The following is a 21,140-nucleotide window of genomic DNA, read 5'->3' as shown; positions in this document are numbered from 1 at the left end:
TTCAAAAATATTCTTCTAAAAATCTTAATTTTTGTTCATCAGAAGAAAGTCACACACATCTGGAATGGCATAAGGGTGAGTAAATGATGAGAGAGATTTCATTTTTGGTTGAACTATTCCTTTAACATTGCTTTTCTTCCATGAAAGCATTGGAGTTTCTCCTCAGGAAATGCAAATTAAACTGCAAATGTTTTGTATTCAATCAAATACTTTTAATTATTTTTTTAAAACATCCAATATTTATTGTGAAATTACGGTCTCATTACTCTGGTTAGCAGTCGTCACAACAAAGAAATGGTATAATGGATAGCATTTTAATTACACTTTATTTTTTGCCATGGATAGATTAAACACGTTAAAAACCTAAGTGTTCTTTAATAAGATGTTGGTTTTCAACCTGTGTCAGAAATCTCCTTGGATAGCAATTTAACTAACCCAAAAAAAAAAAAAAAAAAAAAAAAAAAAAAAGAAAAATCTTGTACAATAGATTGTGAGGAGCTCTCTTGTGTGAAGCCGATCATCTTTGGACAAAAAACAAAAACACTGTTGAAAGTGTGACTTAAAAGGGGAATACCATGGCTAAACTGATGAAATTCTAATTTCAAACATGATATAACCACTGGAATTCAGAGACACCAACCTTATTTATTTACGACTGACATTGCACCTGTGTCTGTATGACCGTTATCTGAACTGACCAAACACATATTTTTACAGGTTTACCTGTGTAAAAGCACTATAAAGCTATGCTTTTATTATCATCATTGTTCTGCCTTTCATTTTGTCTGTTTAAACTTTCACTTTTCAATTTTTTCAAAAAAATTATACATTTCAAGAAGTGACTTAGTTGACATGACCAATTTCATTGTTGGACCTCAAACCTGTCAGAACATCCACAGTAAGCCTGTAAAGTGCAGAATGCTGAACAACAAAAAAATACAATAAAATGAAAGTACAGCCAGCCCACACAGAAAACTGTGGAATATGGAAATAAATACATTTCTATATAGTCTGAATTCCATTTGCATGTTGTCAGTTCCGGGTCAATTAAAATGCATATTCAAAATACAGGGTTGCTACAACACTGCAAAATGTGATTTTAACTGAATGCGGATACAGATAAAGAAGTTACTTTATGATGAACAAATTATAGTCAACACAACCCCAATCCAAGGATGATGAATTCATGTTTTTAAAAGAATGACCATTACTTCCTCGCATAGATGACTCCATAAGTGGCTCTACAAACGCTGTGATTTAGCAACCAGGGATTCATATTTAGTCCAGTTCCAGTCTTGAGCCTGTGTGAAAGAGAGGGAAAAATGAACTTCATGATAAACTTTAGAACAAAAACATAAAAACAAACTGTTTCTGAGTTAACAACTTCATGCATAAAGCACATACCATTATGCTTTCTGATTCCTTCTCTGTTGTTTCTTGCAGTAAACTGGTAAGCTGGCTCAAGTAGCGCTGGTTCTCCTCCAGTAAATGATTGACTGATTGACTGAAAATAAAAGAACACTGGTTTTGAGCAGTGCTGTAAAAAATTAATGTTCTCATCAACATATACATACATTCTGATCAACTCTTCGAATTAAATGTTTTTGAATTGGTTTTACTATCAAAAAGGAAGTCTTCAAGTCGCTGTGGTATGAAACCCAGAAGCCTGTGTTCTTATAGCAACACCAAAGATCGATCAGCAACTACAACAACCTTTTCAGAATGAAATTGAAATCCATTCTTAAAGGGAAATGATACAATAGCTTTAAAAACAAAGCTTGCATGTGAAATCACTCATGGTATGGAGATTTACCCCTCGTGTGGCACTTGCAGTGACATGGGTAGGCGAGAGGAACACTGGGCTTGAGTCTGGTTCCATGTTGACAGTGAGGAGGGCATTTCCCCACTCTGGCTCACAGAGCTTCGTGTGGTATTTTGTGCCTAAAGACGAACACACATTCAGTTACAATCATTGATTATTTCTACAGTACAGTATTATACACACTAAACAATAACTAGGGGAACTTTGTGATCACTTGTGTCAATTAATATACATATTTCACCCAGAGATATTCAAAAAATGTGACTCACACAGGCAATCTTCAGTAAGTGCCAGAACTCTCTCTGTCTCTTGATCTGCATCTGCATGACAGTGCTGTCTGCCTCCTTAATGCTCTCCAGCGTCTTCTCGATTTTAGGGAACAGGTCAATAATCTTCTGCTTGCTCAGAATAATTTTACTGCAAATAACAGAGATTTAACAGTATTGGGATATTTTTCCATAACAGCTTATCCTAAAATATCATTACCCTCCTCACCTATTAATGGGTTGTGGGTCGGATAGTAAATTGTTATTTTGATCAGCACAATCACATTTAACTGTAAACCGGATGGCATTAAAGCTGATGCATGTAATTTTATTTCTTGATTCCCAGCTTACTATGCAGATACAACTATAAATAAGCTACTTGTAGCTTGATTTTAACCTTAATCGTAACAATGTTGTGCTATTACAACATTCCTCTGTTTGTTTGAGCACCCTGTTCAGCCCAACACAGTGTGGGGTGGGACAATCTTTCTGTACAACCAATGGAAGATGAGTAGAGAGTTCTGGAATCTGTTTGAAAACAGCAATTATTTTGAAATTCCGTTTGGTGGCACGGAAATTACACACTTAGTCTTTAAAAGCTTTTTACCTGAGATGTGCATATAGATCCCTCAACACCCTGTCTTGATTCTGGACAGTCTGTACAATGACCTTCACCATGTCAGAGCTGTCACTGTAGCCATGCTGGGGGTCTGGCACTAGAGGAGACAAAAAACATCCTCTGAACACTCAACATGAAGCCCCTTAACTCACAAATATAACAGAGGCAAGTTCTACACAAGTCTGTTCATTAAAAGGCCCCGGCACACTCACAGCGAAGTGCTTCTTCGTTCAGAGCCAAAAATAATTTCCAAACAGCTGAGCAACAACATACTGTTTGCAAACATTCAGACACCGGCCACACCGCTGGGGGTGGCGTTTAGAGGAACATTTAAATATGAGGATGCTCAAGACTACATGTAAAACATCATGTAATATATGACATTAAAATGTGTTATCAATGACTTCATGCCTCATTCTAGGAGTAGAATTCACACGAGATCAGTAAAAGAAGCTGTTTTAACCACTCGATGATGATTTAAAGTAATATGCAGTAGATAATGTGTAATTTGTAATGTTTACCTTTTGCATTCATGTTGCTAACGTGCTAACAAGCAATATGTGGCCATCATATGTGCTGATTACACTCTGTTATTGTAATTTATGATGATACTGAGCATGTTTACATGCACACCAAAACGCTGATTATTCTCTAAAATAAGCATATTTAAAAAAACAAATCTGACAGGGTAACTCAGCAAGTAAAGACACTGACTACCACACCTGGCTTCGCAAATTCGAATCCAGGGCGTGCTGAGTGACTCCAGTCAGGCTTCCTAAGCAACCAATTGGCCTGGCTGCTAGGATGGGTAGAGTCACGATGGGTTAACCTCCTCATGGTTGCTATAATGTGGTTCTCGGTGGGGCGCGTGGTGAGTTGTGTGTGGATGCCGCGCAGAATAGTGTGAAGCCTCAACACGTGCTAGGTCTCCGCGGTAACATGCTCAACAAGCCATGTGATAAGATGCGCGGATTGACGGTCTCAGACGCGGAGGTAACTGAGATTCGTCCTCCGCCACCCGGATTGAGGCGAGTCACTACACCACCACGAGGACCTAGAGTGCACTGGGCATTCCAAATTGGGGAAAAAAAAAAAAAATCTGACAAAGCAAGAAATCTGTGTTAACATTACATTTGAAATAATCGCGTTGTTCTCTGTTTTTGACGTCAAACCGTAACGAGGCATGTGCTCAACATGTGCGCACATTGTTAAGGTGTTTATATGCCATGCAAAATCGGTGTAATGGGCAAAAATCTACCCGTGTCGATCGGTTTATTCTTACACCGTTTATGATCTTACACCAATAAAGGAAAGACATGTCAGCATAATTGGTGTAAAAATGTGCATGTAAATGCGCTCACTGATACTACTGCAAATAAAAAAAAAAGTGTTAATGGGCAGAATACACACAAAGACAAGTGAGGCCTATCTTACTTTTGGCAGATGAGTGAAGCAGCATATCAAAAAAAAAAAGTGAATGGGCACTTAAGAGTATTTGAGTAGATTTGATTCCTTTTGTAGACTAATTAAACCAACAACAACAACAAAAAAAATCACATGACATGTTTTCAGAAAATGTCTCAAGTACATTTGCACCAGTTCGCTAATAACTCTGTATGCTGGTGTGTTCATGTAGACTGATCTCAACTTACTGAATGGGAATTAGTTGTTGACCTCAAAGTAGGTGGAGCTCCAGGTCACACCTAGCAATGACGTGGACCAATGGCAGTAAGATGTTTAGCAGCCAGTAAGAATTTTTCCTGAAAATTCACCCTGGCAAGCTGTTATGAACCACCGAAATGAACTCACTCACATTTTGCCAGATTTAGTTATAAATGACATCACATCTGTTCATTCCTCGATTTCGTAGTGTGCAGGGGCCTTATAACTGAGAAGTTCCACACAATTCTTTTCATTAAAAGGGCCAAAGACCTTCCATAACTTCACACTGTACAAACTAATGAGCTAATAGTAGTACGAATCCTACTTACTTTTGCATTTTGCCTTCAACTGTCTGTACAGTTCAATTGCTCTCTCCTGCCTGCGACAAGACATGGTTTGATCACAAAACATTTAAGACGACTGAGACACTTTACTTTTGAGAAACTTCGCAAGAATATACTCACATTTGCTCCATGACATCTCCTTGACGACGAGCATAAGGACTTCTCTGAAGCTCAACAATTTCTGAGTGCAAAGCCATTATTTCCTCATCTAGGTGACCAATCTCTGCCACCTTCAAAATCAGAAACAAACTTTCAGTTGGTGTTGCTAAAACAATGCCGATACACACATCAATAAATTTGCTGTATGTCTTTGATGTGACATGAAGATCGCTTAGATACAGCCTAAAGTAAATTCTTCCTTAAAGGTTTTAAAATGAATATCATTCATCCACAGCACCTGTACAAATGCAGCAGCCTTCTCTTCATTGTCCTGCCAAGCCTTCAGCATCTTTTCAGAGGCTTCAAAAAAGAAAAGGTAATTTTAGACCATCGTCACTCAATAAGCTTGCATGAATGCTTATTTATGGAAATTTTAGGTATATTAAGACATACATATGCCATACTGCATCTGATCACTGTATTTCTCCAAATCATACTGTATGCTGGTCTTAAAAAAATCAAGTTTAGCTTTCAACTGCTGAGAAAATGAAAACATCATGTTCTTGTATCTTGTAAGATTGGTGTTGTAGCGGAGAAGGCTCAACCTACAAACACACACCAAAACAACTTGAATTATGAGCAGAAAAAGTCCCACAGCACATGATATTAATATTTATGAGCATTCTATTATAATGCACACACATGGCTGCACGTTGGCCCTGGAAGAGGCGGCTGTAGTCCTCTCTGAGGCCACATATGTAGCTAACTGCTTCGCCCCAAAACTTTTTGAGGGTGCTCAGAGGAAGCTGAGTTTTGGTTTCCCGCACTGAAACAGAGAAATAAGGTCACAGTTATATCCTGAGTTATAACCACTTTGATGAAGTTCCACGGGTATTTGCAAACAAACAAATACTGAAACAACTGGTCACCTTCTGCAAAATATTTGAATGAAAACTCGATCCATACAAGTGAAAAATAAATGAACAAAACGTACCAATAAAGTTCACACTATCAGGAAGTGTTCTAGCTGTTAGAGGTCCAGAGTACTTGGTCAAGCTCTTATCAAACAGATATACGATGTAGCTGTCCCATCCTCTCTGATGATCATGTAAGAATGGAAAAAAAGCAGCAGTGAATCATGACTGATTTACCAAAAATGTGCTTTTGGAGAAAAATAACCTACCAAGCAGATGTACTTACTACTCCATCGAGTACACACTGTGCAGCAGGCTTTCTGGGATCTAACATAACTCCTGTTTCCTGCAGAAGCTCTTGATTCAAAAGGTCGATTTTGGTCTCTGCCTCAATCCTCTGCTGCAGGGTATGGAAGCCTTCATCTTGGCTAAGCAAAAATGAGTGAACCTGTGTCGTCGTCATGTTCAAGATGTGCACAACCTAGACAATAAAGCTTGTGTCAACTCATATTTGGTGCTCAAATGGCTTTCGTGATAAAATAAAAAGTAGACACCACTAAGCAAACTCATTGCCAACTGGGCTGATCTACATTCTTCCATATTCTGCAACAGAACTGAAATGTAGCCTTAAGATGCAGGCCTAATGTTGCTGATGAAATTCAAGATTTGATTTATTTTTTAAAGCAGGGTTTTTGATCACTGTTTGACCAATAAATGTTTATGACCTTTCCAGGCATTTCCGATTACTGGATAGCAATTTTTTGTTTTATTATTTAAATTCAGATTGATTTGCTAATGAATCTTTTAGTCTTATTTGTGAATCATTTTGAGCAATTCAATGAAAAACGGACTCATTCACAAATGATTGTGGCTTGTGTGCAAGTTTTACTCTACCCAAGAGCAATTTCTAGCTGATTAAATATTTTAGAGCAGAACATAACTAAAAATATATACTGTATGTATTCATTTATGTCCTGGAAGGCACAAATTTAAAAATTTCCCAATATTTCCAGGTTTCACATGGCACCCCTGTAAAAAAAAAAAAGATAGCTTACAATGCAATAATGCTAATGTCAAACCTTCATGTTCAGTATTTGATCAAGAAGAGCGAAGCACTGGGGCTGTTTTGTGTCTGGAATTACTCCTCCTCCTCTCTGGACAGGGTCCCACTTCAGCATGAGCTGTAGCAGCCCCTCCAAAGGCTTCAATAGTGTCCTACAGTGCAAACACAATTAGTCAATTCAGAGATCCAGCAAAAATGTCTGGAATCTGAATAAAAACAAAAGGTCTTTTGCTCTCTATTTTTGCTACAATGCTTCTGCTACCTGCTCAGATTGTTGGGGTATGGAAGGTGGGTGGAAAATCGGACCTCTCCATTCATATCTTCTACAGCCATTATGTCCTTAGGGCCTTTGTTTCGCACTTTGCTTGTCCTAAATAAAGCAAATATGTCTTCGTGGTAAATGCACTATTTGAATATTTCATGGTAAAGACTACTTAAAAGGAGTACATATGAAGGTTAGATACAAGTTTAAGCCATAATCAATATACAGGTTATCAGGACATGTACCACTGCACAGGCTGGAGATTGTGAAGAAACGGCCGAAATCCACAGCAGCACTCAAAGATCATGGTGCCGAAGCTCCAATAGTCCACAGTGACCGTGTACGATTTGCCTTCAAACAGCTCTGGAGCCTGAAACAAAACACCACCAATCTAATCACATGATCTAATATATAATTACTGTGCTTGGTGAGATTATCAAAGCAATTAGAAAAACACTTGATTTCTTGAGCCCGTTTACATGCACTTCAGAAAACAGCTTATTCCAGGGTTTTTGCACAAGGCGGCACTCTGAAACACCGTGGCATTTAAGAGATTAAGAGAAAGCAGTTTAACACACCTAGGTTTCAGCCGGAGAGCATGGCTTATGTGGCCATGTAAACGCACAAGTGGCGTTCCTATAAGTTTCTGAAGAGTGCGCGTGCGTATGTGCTCAAAAGCACTGGGGGAATCCCGGAGTATGATGTAAGAGGGAAACCCCACTGTTGCAGCTCAGCGCAGTGCCATGGCAGTTTGGGATGGAAAGTTAAGGAAACAAACAGTGACAACTGTGGGACATCTGGAAATAAAGCGAAGGAACAGAGAACAAAAAATTGCGAAGTCGTCTTCAGTCGCTGTGTTATTTATTCACACCCGCATTGCGAAGTCATGACATTATATCCTCTTTATTCTGGAGAAAGTTATTTACTGACCGAGCCGCATGTATATAGGAGTAAAGAGTACGGCACTTACACAATGCATGTAAACGGTAACACTGCTTTTGTGTTTTAAGCAGCTCTCTTGCAATAATCGGCTATCCGATGTTCATGTAAATGAGCTTATTCTTTAACAGGTTAGTCCTTAAAGGTGTACTCAGTAATGTTTAACGTTTTGCTGGCCAATACGATGGAGGTATTTGACTTAATACTAACACATATCGATGTAAATTCCGCATCACGCAAAATCAAATGTTTTTGGTTACCGAAACCATTGTAGAAATACCTGATTCACAGGCATATGTGGATAAATGATTAATTTATTCAAAAGTTTACAATAACGGGGGATTACTGTGATAAAGTGGCTTGTCATGTGATCACAACATGGCAGCACCCATTAAGGTGCACCCATCTTCATGTAAGAAAACTGTTTTTTCTAGAAGACAGATATGACATATATATATATACTTAATGTCATGTCTTAATGTGTAAAACTTTTTTTATTAGCAAAGATTTACTAAGTGCACTGATGAATGCACAGACATACCAGATACTGCAAAGTCCCCACAAATGAAGTGCATAGGCTCCCCTGGTCCAGGTCTTTGGCATAGCCAAGGTCTATTATTTTGTGGACAAGCTGCAAAGGCATCAAAACATGAGCTCTGGTTGAAAACAAAAAACAGTTTGTCTACATAACAAGAACTATCTGACCACTGAATAGCAAATACCTTTCCATTGATATCTTGCAGCACAATATTCTCCGGCTTCAGATCTCTGTGAATTATCTTATTTTCATGGAGGTATTGGATTCCAGAACCTGTTGAATACAAAATATGCCTTTTTACTTGCCATCATTCCTAAAGAGTAATGATAAAATTATTAAAAATGATAAAGTTTTTAATAGGGAAAAATGTCACTTTACCAACATCATTGAGTAAAGCCAACGCCTCACTCTCTTTCAATCCACAGCAATTTTCTGGTTTGCTTAGTAACTACAAGAAGGAATACACAGAGCAGAAGTGAGTATTTGTTGCTAGTATAAATACCAACAGAACAATGTATTTAATGCAAGGCAAAGGCAGAGGGGGCACACCTTACGAAGGTCTCCCTTAGAACAGTATTCCATGGCTAAAAGCGGTAAATCATTCAAGGCAATGTGCAACATCTCCTCAGGCACATCCTTTGCTGTAACCACATTAAGGTGCTTTAGCCTGAAAAAAGTGGGACCATCAGATGATTCTTTGCCTTAGGCAAGTTAAAAATTAAATAACAACTCAAATAAAACTATGGCAAAAAATTCCATTGCCATTAAAGTACACGCCTTTTCATAATCTGGATCTCTCGACTCCATCTGTCTTTGTTTTTTGAGTTGAGTTCAAGGCGACAGAGCTTCACAGCAATTTTTTCTGAAGTTTCCTGCAAGAAATAAAAGTTGTATTTTAAACAGCAGAAAATGGGAGGGTTTGTCCCTTAAATCAATAATCTGCTGTGCTGTTCAATACAGACTTGGTTACTGAACACCAATACAAAACAGTAAAGTAAAAGATACATAAGAACACATCTATAATTAGTTAGAAGTAAGTAACATCAAAAGCAGAGCTTCACCTGATTCTGATACAGGTAGACATGGCCAAATCCTCCTGTCCCCAGCCTCTCCTTCATAAGCCAAGACCCACACACCTGATTCTGTCGGAAAGGAGGTTTCTCCATCTGAGCAAAGCACATATTAGCAACACATTATCAGCTGTAGTCAGCAAACACAGAACAAAATCACTGGCAGCCTCCAAAACTGACATCTCTCCCTGTCTGATTAGCATGTAGGCCCTACGGAGAAACTGCTTATTGATTACATTAATGTGACATGAAAACGTCCTGACATAGACACCGTTGATTATGATTAAGAAGTAAAAACGGTCATCTGTGGCATGGTAGTGACATTGCAATTGGGACACAGCTACAGTAGCAGGTAAGCTAATTGAGAGTGTCAGCCGGTAGTGGCTTACCTTGCGTTAATCGGTGTTTCTATCTTGCTCGAACCAACCACATCTGGTGTGGAAAATTGAGAAACGTGTTAAATGAACGTATTAAACCATAGGAAACAGCAAAGCTATCCATTTCATTCTAAAAAGTGCCATCAGGTCGGTTGTCAGATGTGCTAACTGGCTAACTAGCTACACGTAAACAACACGATGTAGGATGTTGGTTTGCAATATTACGAGCATCCTACTAGTGTCAGCTTTCCATAACACATGTCACGATAAACGAGGATCATACGGTACTTAAAAAACGAATCAACTTAATCTTAAAAAGATGACAGTGTACTGTAGTGATGACTGGCGCACTTGTGTGAAAACTGTTGTTGACGACGGTCACGGCAGTCAGCTGCTACTTGAGGTCAGCAGCGAAACGATGTTTGCGCATGCGCAATAGGGTGACCTATCGAAATCTGTGACTAGAGGCCGCTGTTCAGTAAGTTTTCGTGTGAGAACGCGTACGGTGCTCGTGCCCAGTGAGCGTCACCGCGCGCTGACAAGTGACGCGAGAAACACGCGCTGTTTAATGCGAACAGATTTCTTAAAGACGCATATTACGACAAGAAATCCATATACCATTGTGTGTTTTACTTTTAATATTGGTGTTCTTAATTACTTGTATTATTCCGTTTTTATCGTTTATTTGTGCACGAAATACATTTATTTGTAATAGTTGTGTTATTGTCTTTTTTGTTCTTCATCTTACATCTATTCACCTTTATTCTCAATTAAATGTGTCTATTCACCAAACTCAGGTGATGTCTAATTCAGGTGATTTCTAATCTCTTCAGTGTTGTCCTCTAAAATATATATTCTTATGGTATATGATGAAGTATAGAGAAATGGCAGGGTCACCAAATCTGACAGTACATTAGAGGTTACTGAAATCTGTTACCCTTCTTTAATTTCAACTAAGTGTGTCTAATGATCACCAAACTCATTCTGGTGATGTCTAATGTCTTCAGTGTTGTCCTCTAAGAGATATATTCTTATGGTATATTATGAAGTATAGAGAAACAGCAGGGTCACCAAATCTGTAATGATAATAATAATAATAATAGTGTTATTTTGTTGATATTATTGAAGTTTCTAATGCTTTCCATCATTAATATGCTGAGATGCGAGCAAAAAAGCACAGGCGAACGCTTCTTAACATAATGCACATGTGCGAGATGTTGACGAGAAAGGGATCCCTTCTATACACGAACTTTCAAGTCAGACAAAATTTCTAAACGACATGCACTGCTTCAAGTCCAGCGCCGATGGGTCGAACACACCTATTGCTTCAACAAGGGACACTCAGTATGTGAGTCATTATCACTTTATTTGTTTGCTAATTCTTCATATAATAACAGGGCTTATTTAATGTTAAATAATGTATGTAATTACTGTGTATCTTTGCCAGACACTTTAAAAACAGGAAGTTTACTAGCTAGTTGCATTCTTGTAATGTTACTATAGAATTTAAGAACTGCTGTTTATTTATATATAATATAATGTACAATATGACTTTTGTCATTGCAGTTGTAAGACACTTTATAATTAATTGAAAGGTTGTGAGCCCAGAAAAATAAATCATAGCCTTAGTAACAGGAGGTTGCAATGTGTCTGCATCTATATTGGTGACTTTAACCACTGATTTCAAAGTTGCTGTAAGGGGACCATCTTTAATTTGCATAATGTACACTACCATTGAAAAGTTTAGGGTCACTTACTCATTCTTTATTTTGTATTTTTTTCACATTTTAGAATAATAGTAAAGTCATCACAACTGTGGAATAATAGAAATGGAAATATGGGAATTATGTTGTGACTGAAAAAATCAAAAAATCAATCAAAACTGTGTTATATTTTAGCATCTTCAAATTGGCCACCCATTGCCTAGAATTTGCAGACATGTACTCTTGACATTTTATAAACCAACTTCTTGAGGAATCACACTGGGATGCTTTTTAAACAGCATTGAAGGAGTTCCCATCTGTATGTTGGGCACTTAATGGCTGCTTTTCTTAATTATTCGGTCCAAGTCATCAATTTTAAAAACTTTTTTTTTTTAAATAAAATGTTAGTTTTGTAATTAAATAAATTAATATGTTGGCACGATTATATTTTTGTCTACAAAATTAATTTCAAACATTTAAGCATACGCCTTCAGTTCAAAAGATTTTTAAGATCAAGGGAAACTTTTCAGGCAAGTGACCCCAAACTTTTCAAACGAAAGGCACGTAAGGGTTAAGATCACTAGGTGATCACTTATTACTTTGGAATATGTGCTGCTTGTTTCAGTTATATTTTGTTCTTTATTCTGCAGCACATTCTGAAGTGCCATCTTTTGGAGCAACTTCTCTCCTAGAGAGTACTTTTGAGAACTCCACTTGACCTGGATTACATTGAGTTTGTGTGTCACCAGCAGCTGTAGCTCTTGACCGGCTCTCACTGAACCTGCCCTTCATCTGTAGAAACAACTCAAAACTGTTTAAAAAACTGAAGCTCTTGTGGCCTTATACTACACATAAAGCAATAAAGTAATATTATTGTGGTCAATGATAATTATGACATTCCAATGTGATACAGAAGTGCAACGTTTAATTCAATGGCATGCCACTCAACACGATTGAAATACAGTTGATAGCTCTAGGCACCGTGTGACAACTTGCCCCAGCGCGACACCTCGCTGGTAAAATGCAGGAGCTGTCCATGGTGCTAAAGCACCTATACAGCAGTGGAATATAGTGATGCGCATGCACCCTTGGCGTCAAGCATGTCGTGGCACACGGCGCTTCAGCCAGCACTGAAGAGGTCGCACTTGTAAGAGACCTAATGGAATGCCGCCGCCATAAATCCCAGTACTTTCTGAAACAGCTTCAGTGGAAGTGTTCTCCCCAGTTTGAACTGAGACAGACACTGTAGCATTGCCTGTACGCGCTCGTTCGTGAGGAGTCGAGGCGGACTCCCAAAAAAGAGATTTTTTGGCTGGGGGAGAGCATGCTCCTTGCCCAGTTCACATTGAGGCCCAAGCTGTTTAGATGCTGAAGCAGTAAGTTTCTGTGCTGGCATAACAGAGCCTCTGATTACGCCAGTAACAGCCAATCGTCGAGGTAGTTCAAGATGTGCACGCTGCTCAGTCTCAGAGGGGCGAGAACTGCATCAATGCACTTTGTGTATGTGCGAGGAGCCAGAGACAGTCCAAAGGGCAGGACTTTGAATTGATACACTGTTCCCTTGAACGTGAATCTCAAAAACATCCTGTGATGTCGTACAATTTGGATAAGAAAGTACGCATCCTTCAGATCTATCGCCACAAACCAATCATGTGGGCGTACATGCGACAAAATCCATTTCTGAGTAATCATTCTGAATGGGTGCTTTGTGAGTGTGTGATTTAAATTTCTCAGATCCAGGTTTGGCCGAAGTCTGCCGTCTTTCTTTGGAACAAGAAAATAACGGCTGTAAAACCCTTTTTGCACTTGACAATTTGGCACAATCTCTATCTTGTTTTTCATGATGAGATTGTGTATTTCGCCTCGTAACACTGGCGCGTCTTCGGGTGAAACTGTGGAAGACAGAACACCATTGAAACGGGGTGACCAGCATGCAAATTGGATCGTATAACCATGTTCGATCCAACACACTCTCACGGTGAAATCATCAGGAGTCGTACGACTTTTCTAAATTTGGCTAATTCGTATTATATTGTGTGACTGCACTCGTTTTAATTCCTACGACTTTCACTACAGCCAATGATGTCGCTGGACATCGTTTCCATCTAATATGCGACAATTACTTGCTTCTGTCACACACAACAGCTTCCTATCATGTTTACACACTCTACTGATCGGTTAGGTTTAGATAAGGGGTTTGGGTAAGAACATAATATTAATAAGTATGTCCTTAATGCCTCGTGCGTGGAACTCGTGCTTACTACCGCATTAGACATCCAGGAATTTGCACGTGATAAAGTCGTTTATGCGACCAACATCGTGCAAGACCATACGAAATAGCCAACTCGTAAATTATGTATGACTTTTCATGAGATCGGGTTGGTTCCATCCTTTTAGGCACCCATTCTGAAATACCCGTTAGGGCTCACCACGCATCTGCGTAACGGGACAGAGGGCAATTCGGTTTGTTTACCATATGATATAATGCGTCTCTTACGATTGGGAAGCGATTGCGCATAATGTGTGTGCTTTGAAGAGGAAAAAGGGCTCTTTATTGAGAATGTGTGAGCATCTCGTACATTTGCAATGAATGCTGTATTCTTTTTTGCACTTATTGCATTTTTTATTGCATTTATTTGAGTGCAAGACACATAAACAACATTTTGAACAATATTGTGAACAACAATATTCCTTTCCCGGCAAACAGTAGTGGGGAGATGGGGAACAATGTTTTGTGTCTCCAACCGAGCCTTTTTTGGAGCAGACCTGGAGGGAACCGCGGGCTCTGCTTTCCGCTTCAAAGGGTTGTGGCCGTCAGGAGCTTTTTTGCTGCGCGTGCTAATACGCAGGTGCCAGTGAGGCAGCAGGTATGGGGATTTTAGTCGGGCACTGACTCAAAATAGAGCGAGGACAAACCAGCTGTGATGTACTCTGTTTGGGCATAAAGTGTCTCATAGCCTGTGACTTCTGCTGAATTGTGACTTAATGCTCAGCAAACTTATTCACAGAGCCACTAAAGAGGCTGGCTAGAGACATTGGAGCATCCGAGTGGGTTTTTCCTTATCAATCATTTCTGTGAGGGTCAGCCATATATGTCGATCCAGAACCGCCAGGTTGCCCATGAACTTGCCAATGGCCTATGCAGTGACTTTCGTGGAATGCAGCGCTAAGTCTGTAGCAGTGCGTAGCTCTTTGAATGTCTCTGGATCGAAGCTGTGCTCGTCCATTTGCCTGAGGAGCTTGGCTTGAAATACCTGGAGCACTAGAGGGCTTCTAGACAAGAGATGATCGCTGTTTTGAAGGAAGAAATTCTGAGGAAATGGTGTTTGTGCACCTGTTTTTATAGGGGAAAGTTTCACGCCAAAACAGGCGGGGCTCAAACACCATAGCCAATATTAGAATATTGGCATTATTGTAGAGAGGTTTCAACTAGGTCGTGTAAGAAGGCACTCACCACATGCGTTAATAAACGCAATGTCATGTGTACTGAGTCGTAAGGGAACAGCAAGAGTCCACCCCACGACTGACAAAATTAAATAGTGTTCGCGCGAGCAAGTAGAATGATCTTGCTGGCATGGCAGAGGTTCTTCCCGTTTCCACGCGTGGATTTAATCTATCGCATGTGCGTACGTCAATAATGCGTGTGGATTATTGCCATTGATTTGCCATCATACATGTGGATGTGAAGATTTATTAAAAATTTTTTGTAATTAACTTTTTTTATTGATTCAAAGAGAAAACACAACAGAGAAAAACACAACATATACACACCGAATCAACATTTAACTTTTAACACTCATTAACATCCCTCCCCAAACACCAACCCCACCCTACCCCAAAGAACACCCCTGTGGTCACATAAAATAATACACACACAAACAATAAAATAAAAAATAAATAAATAGAAATAAATAAAAAATAAAATACACAATAAACATAAAGGGTTAAACTAAACATCTCCCTCCTCATCCCTTCCCCTAGAGTCTTCCAAAACTGCCAAATACCTACCCCACTTCCTGAAAAATAAGTCCTCCAGCCCCAGCCTTCCATCTATCATCTTTTCATAAGCTGCCACCCTCCCCATCTCCGCACACCACTCCGGAAATGGTGGCGCTCCGTCTGACTTCCATCCCCTTAAAATAATTTGTCTACCGATCATCACGCCAGTCAGAACCCAATTTTTTATATATTTGTCGAACGAATTTATAACTTCCCCATCGCCCAAAATGCAAAGTCTGGGGCAAAGTAAAATTTGAGTGCCCAGAATGTCATGCAAATAATTCTGAATCTTTAACCAAAAATCTTGGATCTTAACGCATCCCCAAAAAACATGGGCTGTGTCTCCAACTTCTGATTGGCAACACCAGCAGGTGGGTGTGTCTTTAAGACCAAGCCTATATAATCTAGAGGGGGTCCAATAAAATCTTTGTGAAATCTTAAATTGCATAAGGCGAACCCTTGCATCTCTAGATGCAGACTTGACATTTTTCAGAATCTTAGTCCACACTCCATCCTCCAATACCAAATTCAAATCTTTCTCCCATAATTTCTTAATAGAAGTTAAAGCTCCATTCCCCCATACTCTGAATTAACAGGGAGTAGTACACTGATGCCTCATGACCTTTTCCAAAAGCCTCAATCACCTCTCCCAAAGCATCTGCCTCCTTAGGGGGTGTGTGCTACTCCCAAAAAATAGTACAAAGCAGGTGGCGCAATTGTAAATACCTATAAAACTGAGGTCTGGGGATCCCAAAATGTTGGACCAAGTTTTCAAACGATCTCAACACTCCATTTTCATATAGGTCACCGAGTGTAGCAACCCCCCTCACAATCCACTCTGGCCAGCAGAAAGGGGACTTGCCAATACATAGTCTTGGGTTCTGCCATATGCTCGAGGCAACATTTAAATAAGTGTCCAATTTAAACAATCTGGACACTTTAGTCCATACTGAGTGTAAATACGAAATAGCGGGGTGTAACTTAACTTTTCCAATTAGTTTGATAGAGATGATTTGTAATGGCAAAATAGGGGCAAGAACTGCCTGTTCAATAACAAACCAGGGAGGGGCTCTCTCAGGTGGAAGTGACCAATGAGCCAAATGTCTGAGACTGAACACATAATAATAAAACAAAATCTTGTGTAGGCCTAGCCCACCTTTGTCAATCGGCCTATGTAACTTATTAAATTGCAATCTGGGACGTTTACCATTCCAAATGAAGGACTTCGCTATGCTATTGAATTGCTTGAAATAAGAGAGGGGGACATCTACAGGTAGGGACTGTAGCAGGTAGTTAAATTTTGGAATACAATTCATTTTAATAACATTAACCTTTCCAATCATCGATAAATGTAATGAAGCCCACCTGCCCACATTGCTCGAAAATCTTTTTATTAAAGGGTCAAAATTGACTAACTAAATCAGACAAATTTGCTGGGAATAAAATCCCCAAATACATAATGCCCTGTTTGGGCCATTGGAAGGCACCCGGCTGAAAAGCCGTTACTGGACAGTACACTGTCAGTGCCAAAGCTTCGGATTTTGACCAATTAACTTTGTATCCTAAGAACTTGGAAAAAGAATTAATAATTCTGTGGAGGCAAGGCATAGATCTAGTAGGTTCAGAGACAAATAATAAAATATAATCTGCGTAAAGCAGAAGCTTATGCGCCACATCTCCCGCCACCACCCCTGGAAAATCATCTTCCTTTCTTATCGTGCCAGGGCAAGACAGAACAATAAAGGGGAAAGAGGGCAGCCCTGCCGAGTGCCCCTATCCAGAGTAAAATAATCTGAAATTAATCCATTTGTTTGTACCGCTGCTACAGGGTGTTTATAAAGTAACTTAATCCAACCAATAAATGTACTCCTGAACCCATACATTTCCAAAATCTTAAAAAGATAATCCCATTCTACCATATCAAACGCCTTTTCGGCGTCAAGTGAGATGTCAGTGACCGGAGTCTGATCATTCGCCACTGACCACATAATATTGATGAGACGCCTGATGTTATCAGAAGAGCTGTGGCCCCGAATAAATCCCACCTAATTACTTCATCTTCGGTACATAATTACCTCGTCAAGCTCCTCCAAGATTATCTCAGAATCAAGAGAGTTTTTTTGCTCAGTCGTCAGTTTAGGAAGATCTAATGGTTCGTCAAAGTTTTTAATATCTTCATCAGTAGACGAAGACATGGAACTATAAAGATCAATATAGAACTCTTTAAAAGCATTATTAATATCAGTGGCCGAGGTAAAAATTTCACCACCAGCAGATTTCACTGAGGGAATGATAGAAAGAGACTCTCTCTGCTTTATATATCTAGCCAAAAGCTTCCCTGCTTTGTTACCCAACTCAAAATATGACTGTCTTGCCCTGAATAACCAAAACTCCACTTTCTGCGACAAAATAGTATTATATCTATATTTCAATTGGGTCAATTCTCTGAGGTCATCAGCTGACACACGGCGCTTCAGCTCTGCCTCTGCACTTTTAATATTTCCTTCCAACTCCACAAGTTCTCGTGCTTTGGATTTTTTGGTGAATGAGGCATACTGTATGATCCAACCCCTAAGAACCACCTTAAGTGCCTCCCAAGCCACGCCCACAGAGGATACTGAGGACCAATTCGTCTCCATATAAACATTGATTTCAGTCTTTAACATTTGTTGGAAATCAGGATTTTGCAAAAGGGACACATTAAGGCACCAACTATATGATTTCTTTTTCTCTGTATATGGCAACACCTCTAAACTCACCAGGGCATGATCTGAGACAAGATATTTCCAATTGAGCAATCAACAACAGATGAAATGAGGGATTTGGATATAAAAAAAAAATCTATTCTAGAATAAATCTTATGGACTGATGAAAAAAATGTATAGTCCGTACCAGATGGGTTCAAAAGTCTCCAAATATCTGTAAGGCCAAGACTTTTACACATCCTGTGAAGCGTCAGTGTTGCTCTAGGGGGTTTACACACTTTTGCTTCACTATGATCAAGGACTGAGTCCATCAAAAAATTAAAGTCTCCTCCCAATATTATATCATGAGGGGTGCCAGCGGTTTGTAACATCCCTTCAAGATCTATAAAAAAGCCCTGATCATCAGCGTTAGGTGCGTAAATATTAGCCAAAAATCATCCTTTGCCCTTGAATTTCAGCTAACACAATAATGACTCTTCCTAATTTATCTTTAGTCTGTTTGAGACATTTGAATTGTAGATGTTTATTAATCAATATAATGACTCCCTTGCTCTTACTTGAGCCAGCACTAAAAATACGTCCACCCCATATCTTCCCAAATTTTTCAGCTTCCTGCCAGTGCGGACGTTTGTTGACACGGTTTGGAAGGATGTATGGGGCGTGATTTACACGCCCTGTTACTCGCTGGGCAGAGGTGTTCCGCTACTGCCTCCTCCACAGGGGATAATTGGGCATAACCATTTTCTTCCCCATTATCCACATTAAAGAGGATGGTGTCACTGCGCGGAAAGATCCATTTCTTGAAGAAACACTATATCATATTTCTTATGTTTAAGAAAAGTAATAACCTTCCTTCTTTTTATGGGGTGCCTCAACCCATTTACATTCCATGTGGAAAGAGGTAGTACACTCATATTAAAATCTGACATTTTGATATAGTAGAAAAAATTTATTGTGTGTCAAAAACAAGATTATACAGACCACATTCCCCATTAGTGAAACAATCAAACCCCGAACTTCCCCCCGAACAAAACAAACAGAAAAAAGAAAAACGTGCGCATTAACCCCGCGCATGACAGTGCCAACCGGCGACAATCCCTTTAAACTCAAAAGGTCCATGAACGCCCACGAGCCCCCACAACAACTTTGCCATCGGATTGCTCAATTTTGCCTCACAAATTTGTGAGGCAAAATTACATAACAGAAAATACTTTGTAAAATAAACCCAGCAAATAGGAAGAATGAACACAAAGAATATGTAGATTCATTCACAGAACTGTCTCAAAGATGTGATCTTCCACAAAACAAATTCCAGCCGATATAAACCGTTCAGATTCCTCGGACAGACAGACGAGTGTTCCGTGAGCCAGCTGTTATGAGTTCAGCGGATGACGTAATCATTCCAATGTCCCGTAAAAACTAAAAACAAACTACAGCCAGCAGGAGGAATAAGCACGAAGAACGAACAGATTAATCCACAGCTGTTCCAAAGGAGTGTTATTCAATAGAACAAGCTCCAGCCACTAGGCGGAGCCAACATAAAAAGAAACAATGCAAACTTCAATGCAAAAGAAGTCTTTCATCAATGCAAAAGTTTCTTTAAGGAAAAGTGTTATTCACAAAACAAGCTCCAGCCGCACGGTGGAGCCAATGCAAGAAACCCAAAATGTCGCCCAGCTTCCTCAAGAGTAAGTACAGCGAGTCAACCCACTCATATGAGAAACATCCAATGGTTAACTCACCCAATGATTCAATAAAAGACATTGCCTGATTGGGACATGTAAATACTTTGCGACCGACCTTCGTTTCTATTCTCAGCTTGGCCGGAAACATCAGAGCAAACGAGATCTTTCACCGATGTAAGAGTTTCTTACATCGGCGAAATCACGTTTCTCTCTTGTCGAACTCGCAAAGATCACGTTTCTCTCTTGTCGAACTCACAAAGTCCGGGAACAAGAAAATATTATGGTTCTTCCAAGAAAGCTTCCCTTTGCTCCTTGCCTGGCGCAACACAAGATCTTTATCGGATGATCTCAGAAATCTGGCCAGAATCGATCGGGGCCTGTCTCCCTCAGCAGATCTGTGAGCTGGGACTTTGTGAGCTCGCTCGATTTCCAGCTTGTAGCCTGCTATATCGAGCAGTCTCGGGAAAAACTCGTCTAAGAATTTCACCATATCTCTGCCCTCCTCATGCTCAGGAATTCCAACAATTTGAACGTTATTCCTGCGGCTTCTATTCTCAAGATCTTCAAGCTTTTCAAGAAGATGTTCCAAATCAACTTTGGTCACAGGCGGATTAGCAGTTAATTCCCTCTCCGAAGATTCCAGACAATCGATTCGTTTCTCAACATCAGTCACTCTTGTAACTAGCTCAGAGAATTTTATTTCCATCGCCGTAATCGATCGACGTATTACAGTGAGATCCTCCAAGTCAGCAAGAATCTTCGTCAACATCACCGACATGTTGGACAACTGACGCTGGATCACCTCTCCCGCCGCGCCATCCAAATCGAGTCCCCGGTCTGTAGGCCTGTCGGGGCTTTCATCCTGAACACGTGTCTTTTAATGTCTCCAGAGCCCGAGGATTTTGACTTCTTTGCCATGTTTTGCATCAAAGAGCAAATGTGCAACTGGGTGTATTAAAATTCACCAGATTATAACATGAGAATAATAAATAATTTAACAAAGTGCGCAGAGCTTGTCGCTCACACGTCTGCTCCTTGCATGGCATCACGTGACCTCTCCTGATTTATTACAA

At 39.7% G+C, this 21,140-nt stretch overlaps 1 protein-coding gene across 1 annotated transcript; it reads right to left on the bottom strand.

The window, feature by feature from the left end:
* Positions 1-82: 82 nt before the first annotated feature.
* On the bottom strand, positions 83-10,375 carry LOC127413967 (inhibitor of nuclear factor kappa-B kinase subunit alpha). Its single transcript, XM_051651565.1, has 22 exons — positions 9,988-10,375; positions 9,590-9,694; positions 9,306-9,400; positions 9,078-9,195; positions 8,907-8,976; positions 8,713-8,801; positions 8,532-8,621; positions 7,297-7,421; positions 7,052-7,159; positions 6,806-6,941; positions 6,013-6,207; positions 5,807-5,909; positions 5,515-5,638; positions 5,266-5,417; positions 5,111-5,172; positions 4,834-4,943; positions 4,699-4,748; positions 2,696-2,804; positions 2,092-2,239; positions 1,814-1,941; positions 1,405-1,504; positions 83-1,301 (listed from the first exon to the last, which is right to left on the bottom strand). Exons 2-22 carry the CDS (start codon positions 9,692-9,694, stop codon positions 1,242-1,244), a joined length of 2,277 nt encoding a protein of 758 aa, XP_051507525.1. The 5' UTR covers positions 9,988-10,375; the 3' UTR covers positions 83-1,241.
* Between the last annotated feature and the right edge of the window lie 10,765 nt (positions 10,376-21,140).

Source organism: Myxocyprinus asiaticus, chromosome 23 (assembly GCF_019703515.2).
Source record: "Myxocyprinus asiaticus isolate MX2 ecotype Aquarium Trade chromosome 23, UBuf_Myxa_2, whole genome shotgun sequence".
In the NCBI taxonomy this organism is placed as follows: Eukaryota; Metazoa; Chordata; class Actinopteri; order Cypriniformes; family Catostomidae; genus Myxocyprinus; species Myxocyprinus asiaticus.
Note: the sequence above shows the minus strand (reverse complement) of the source record. Positions and strands in the feature narration are given on the sequence as shown.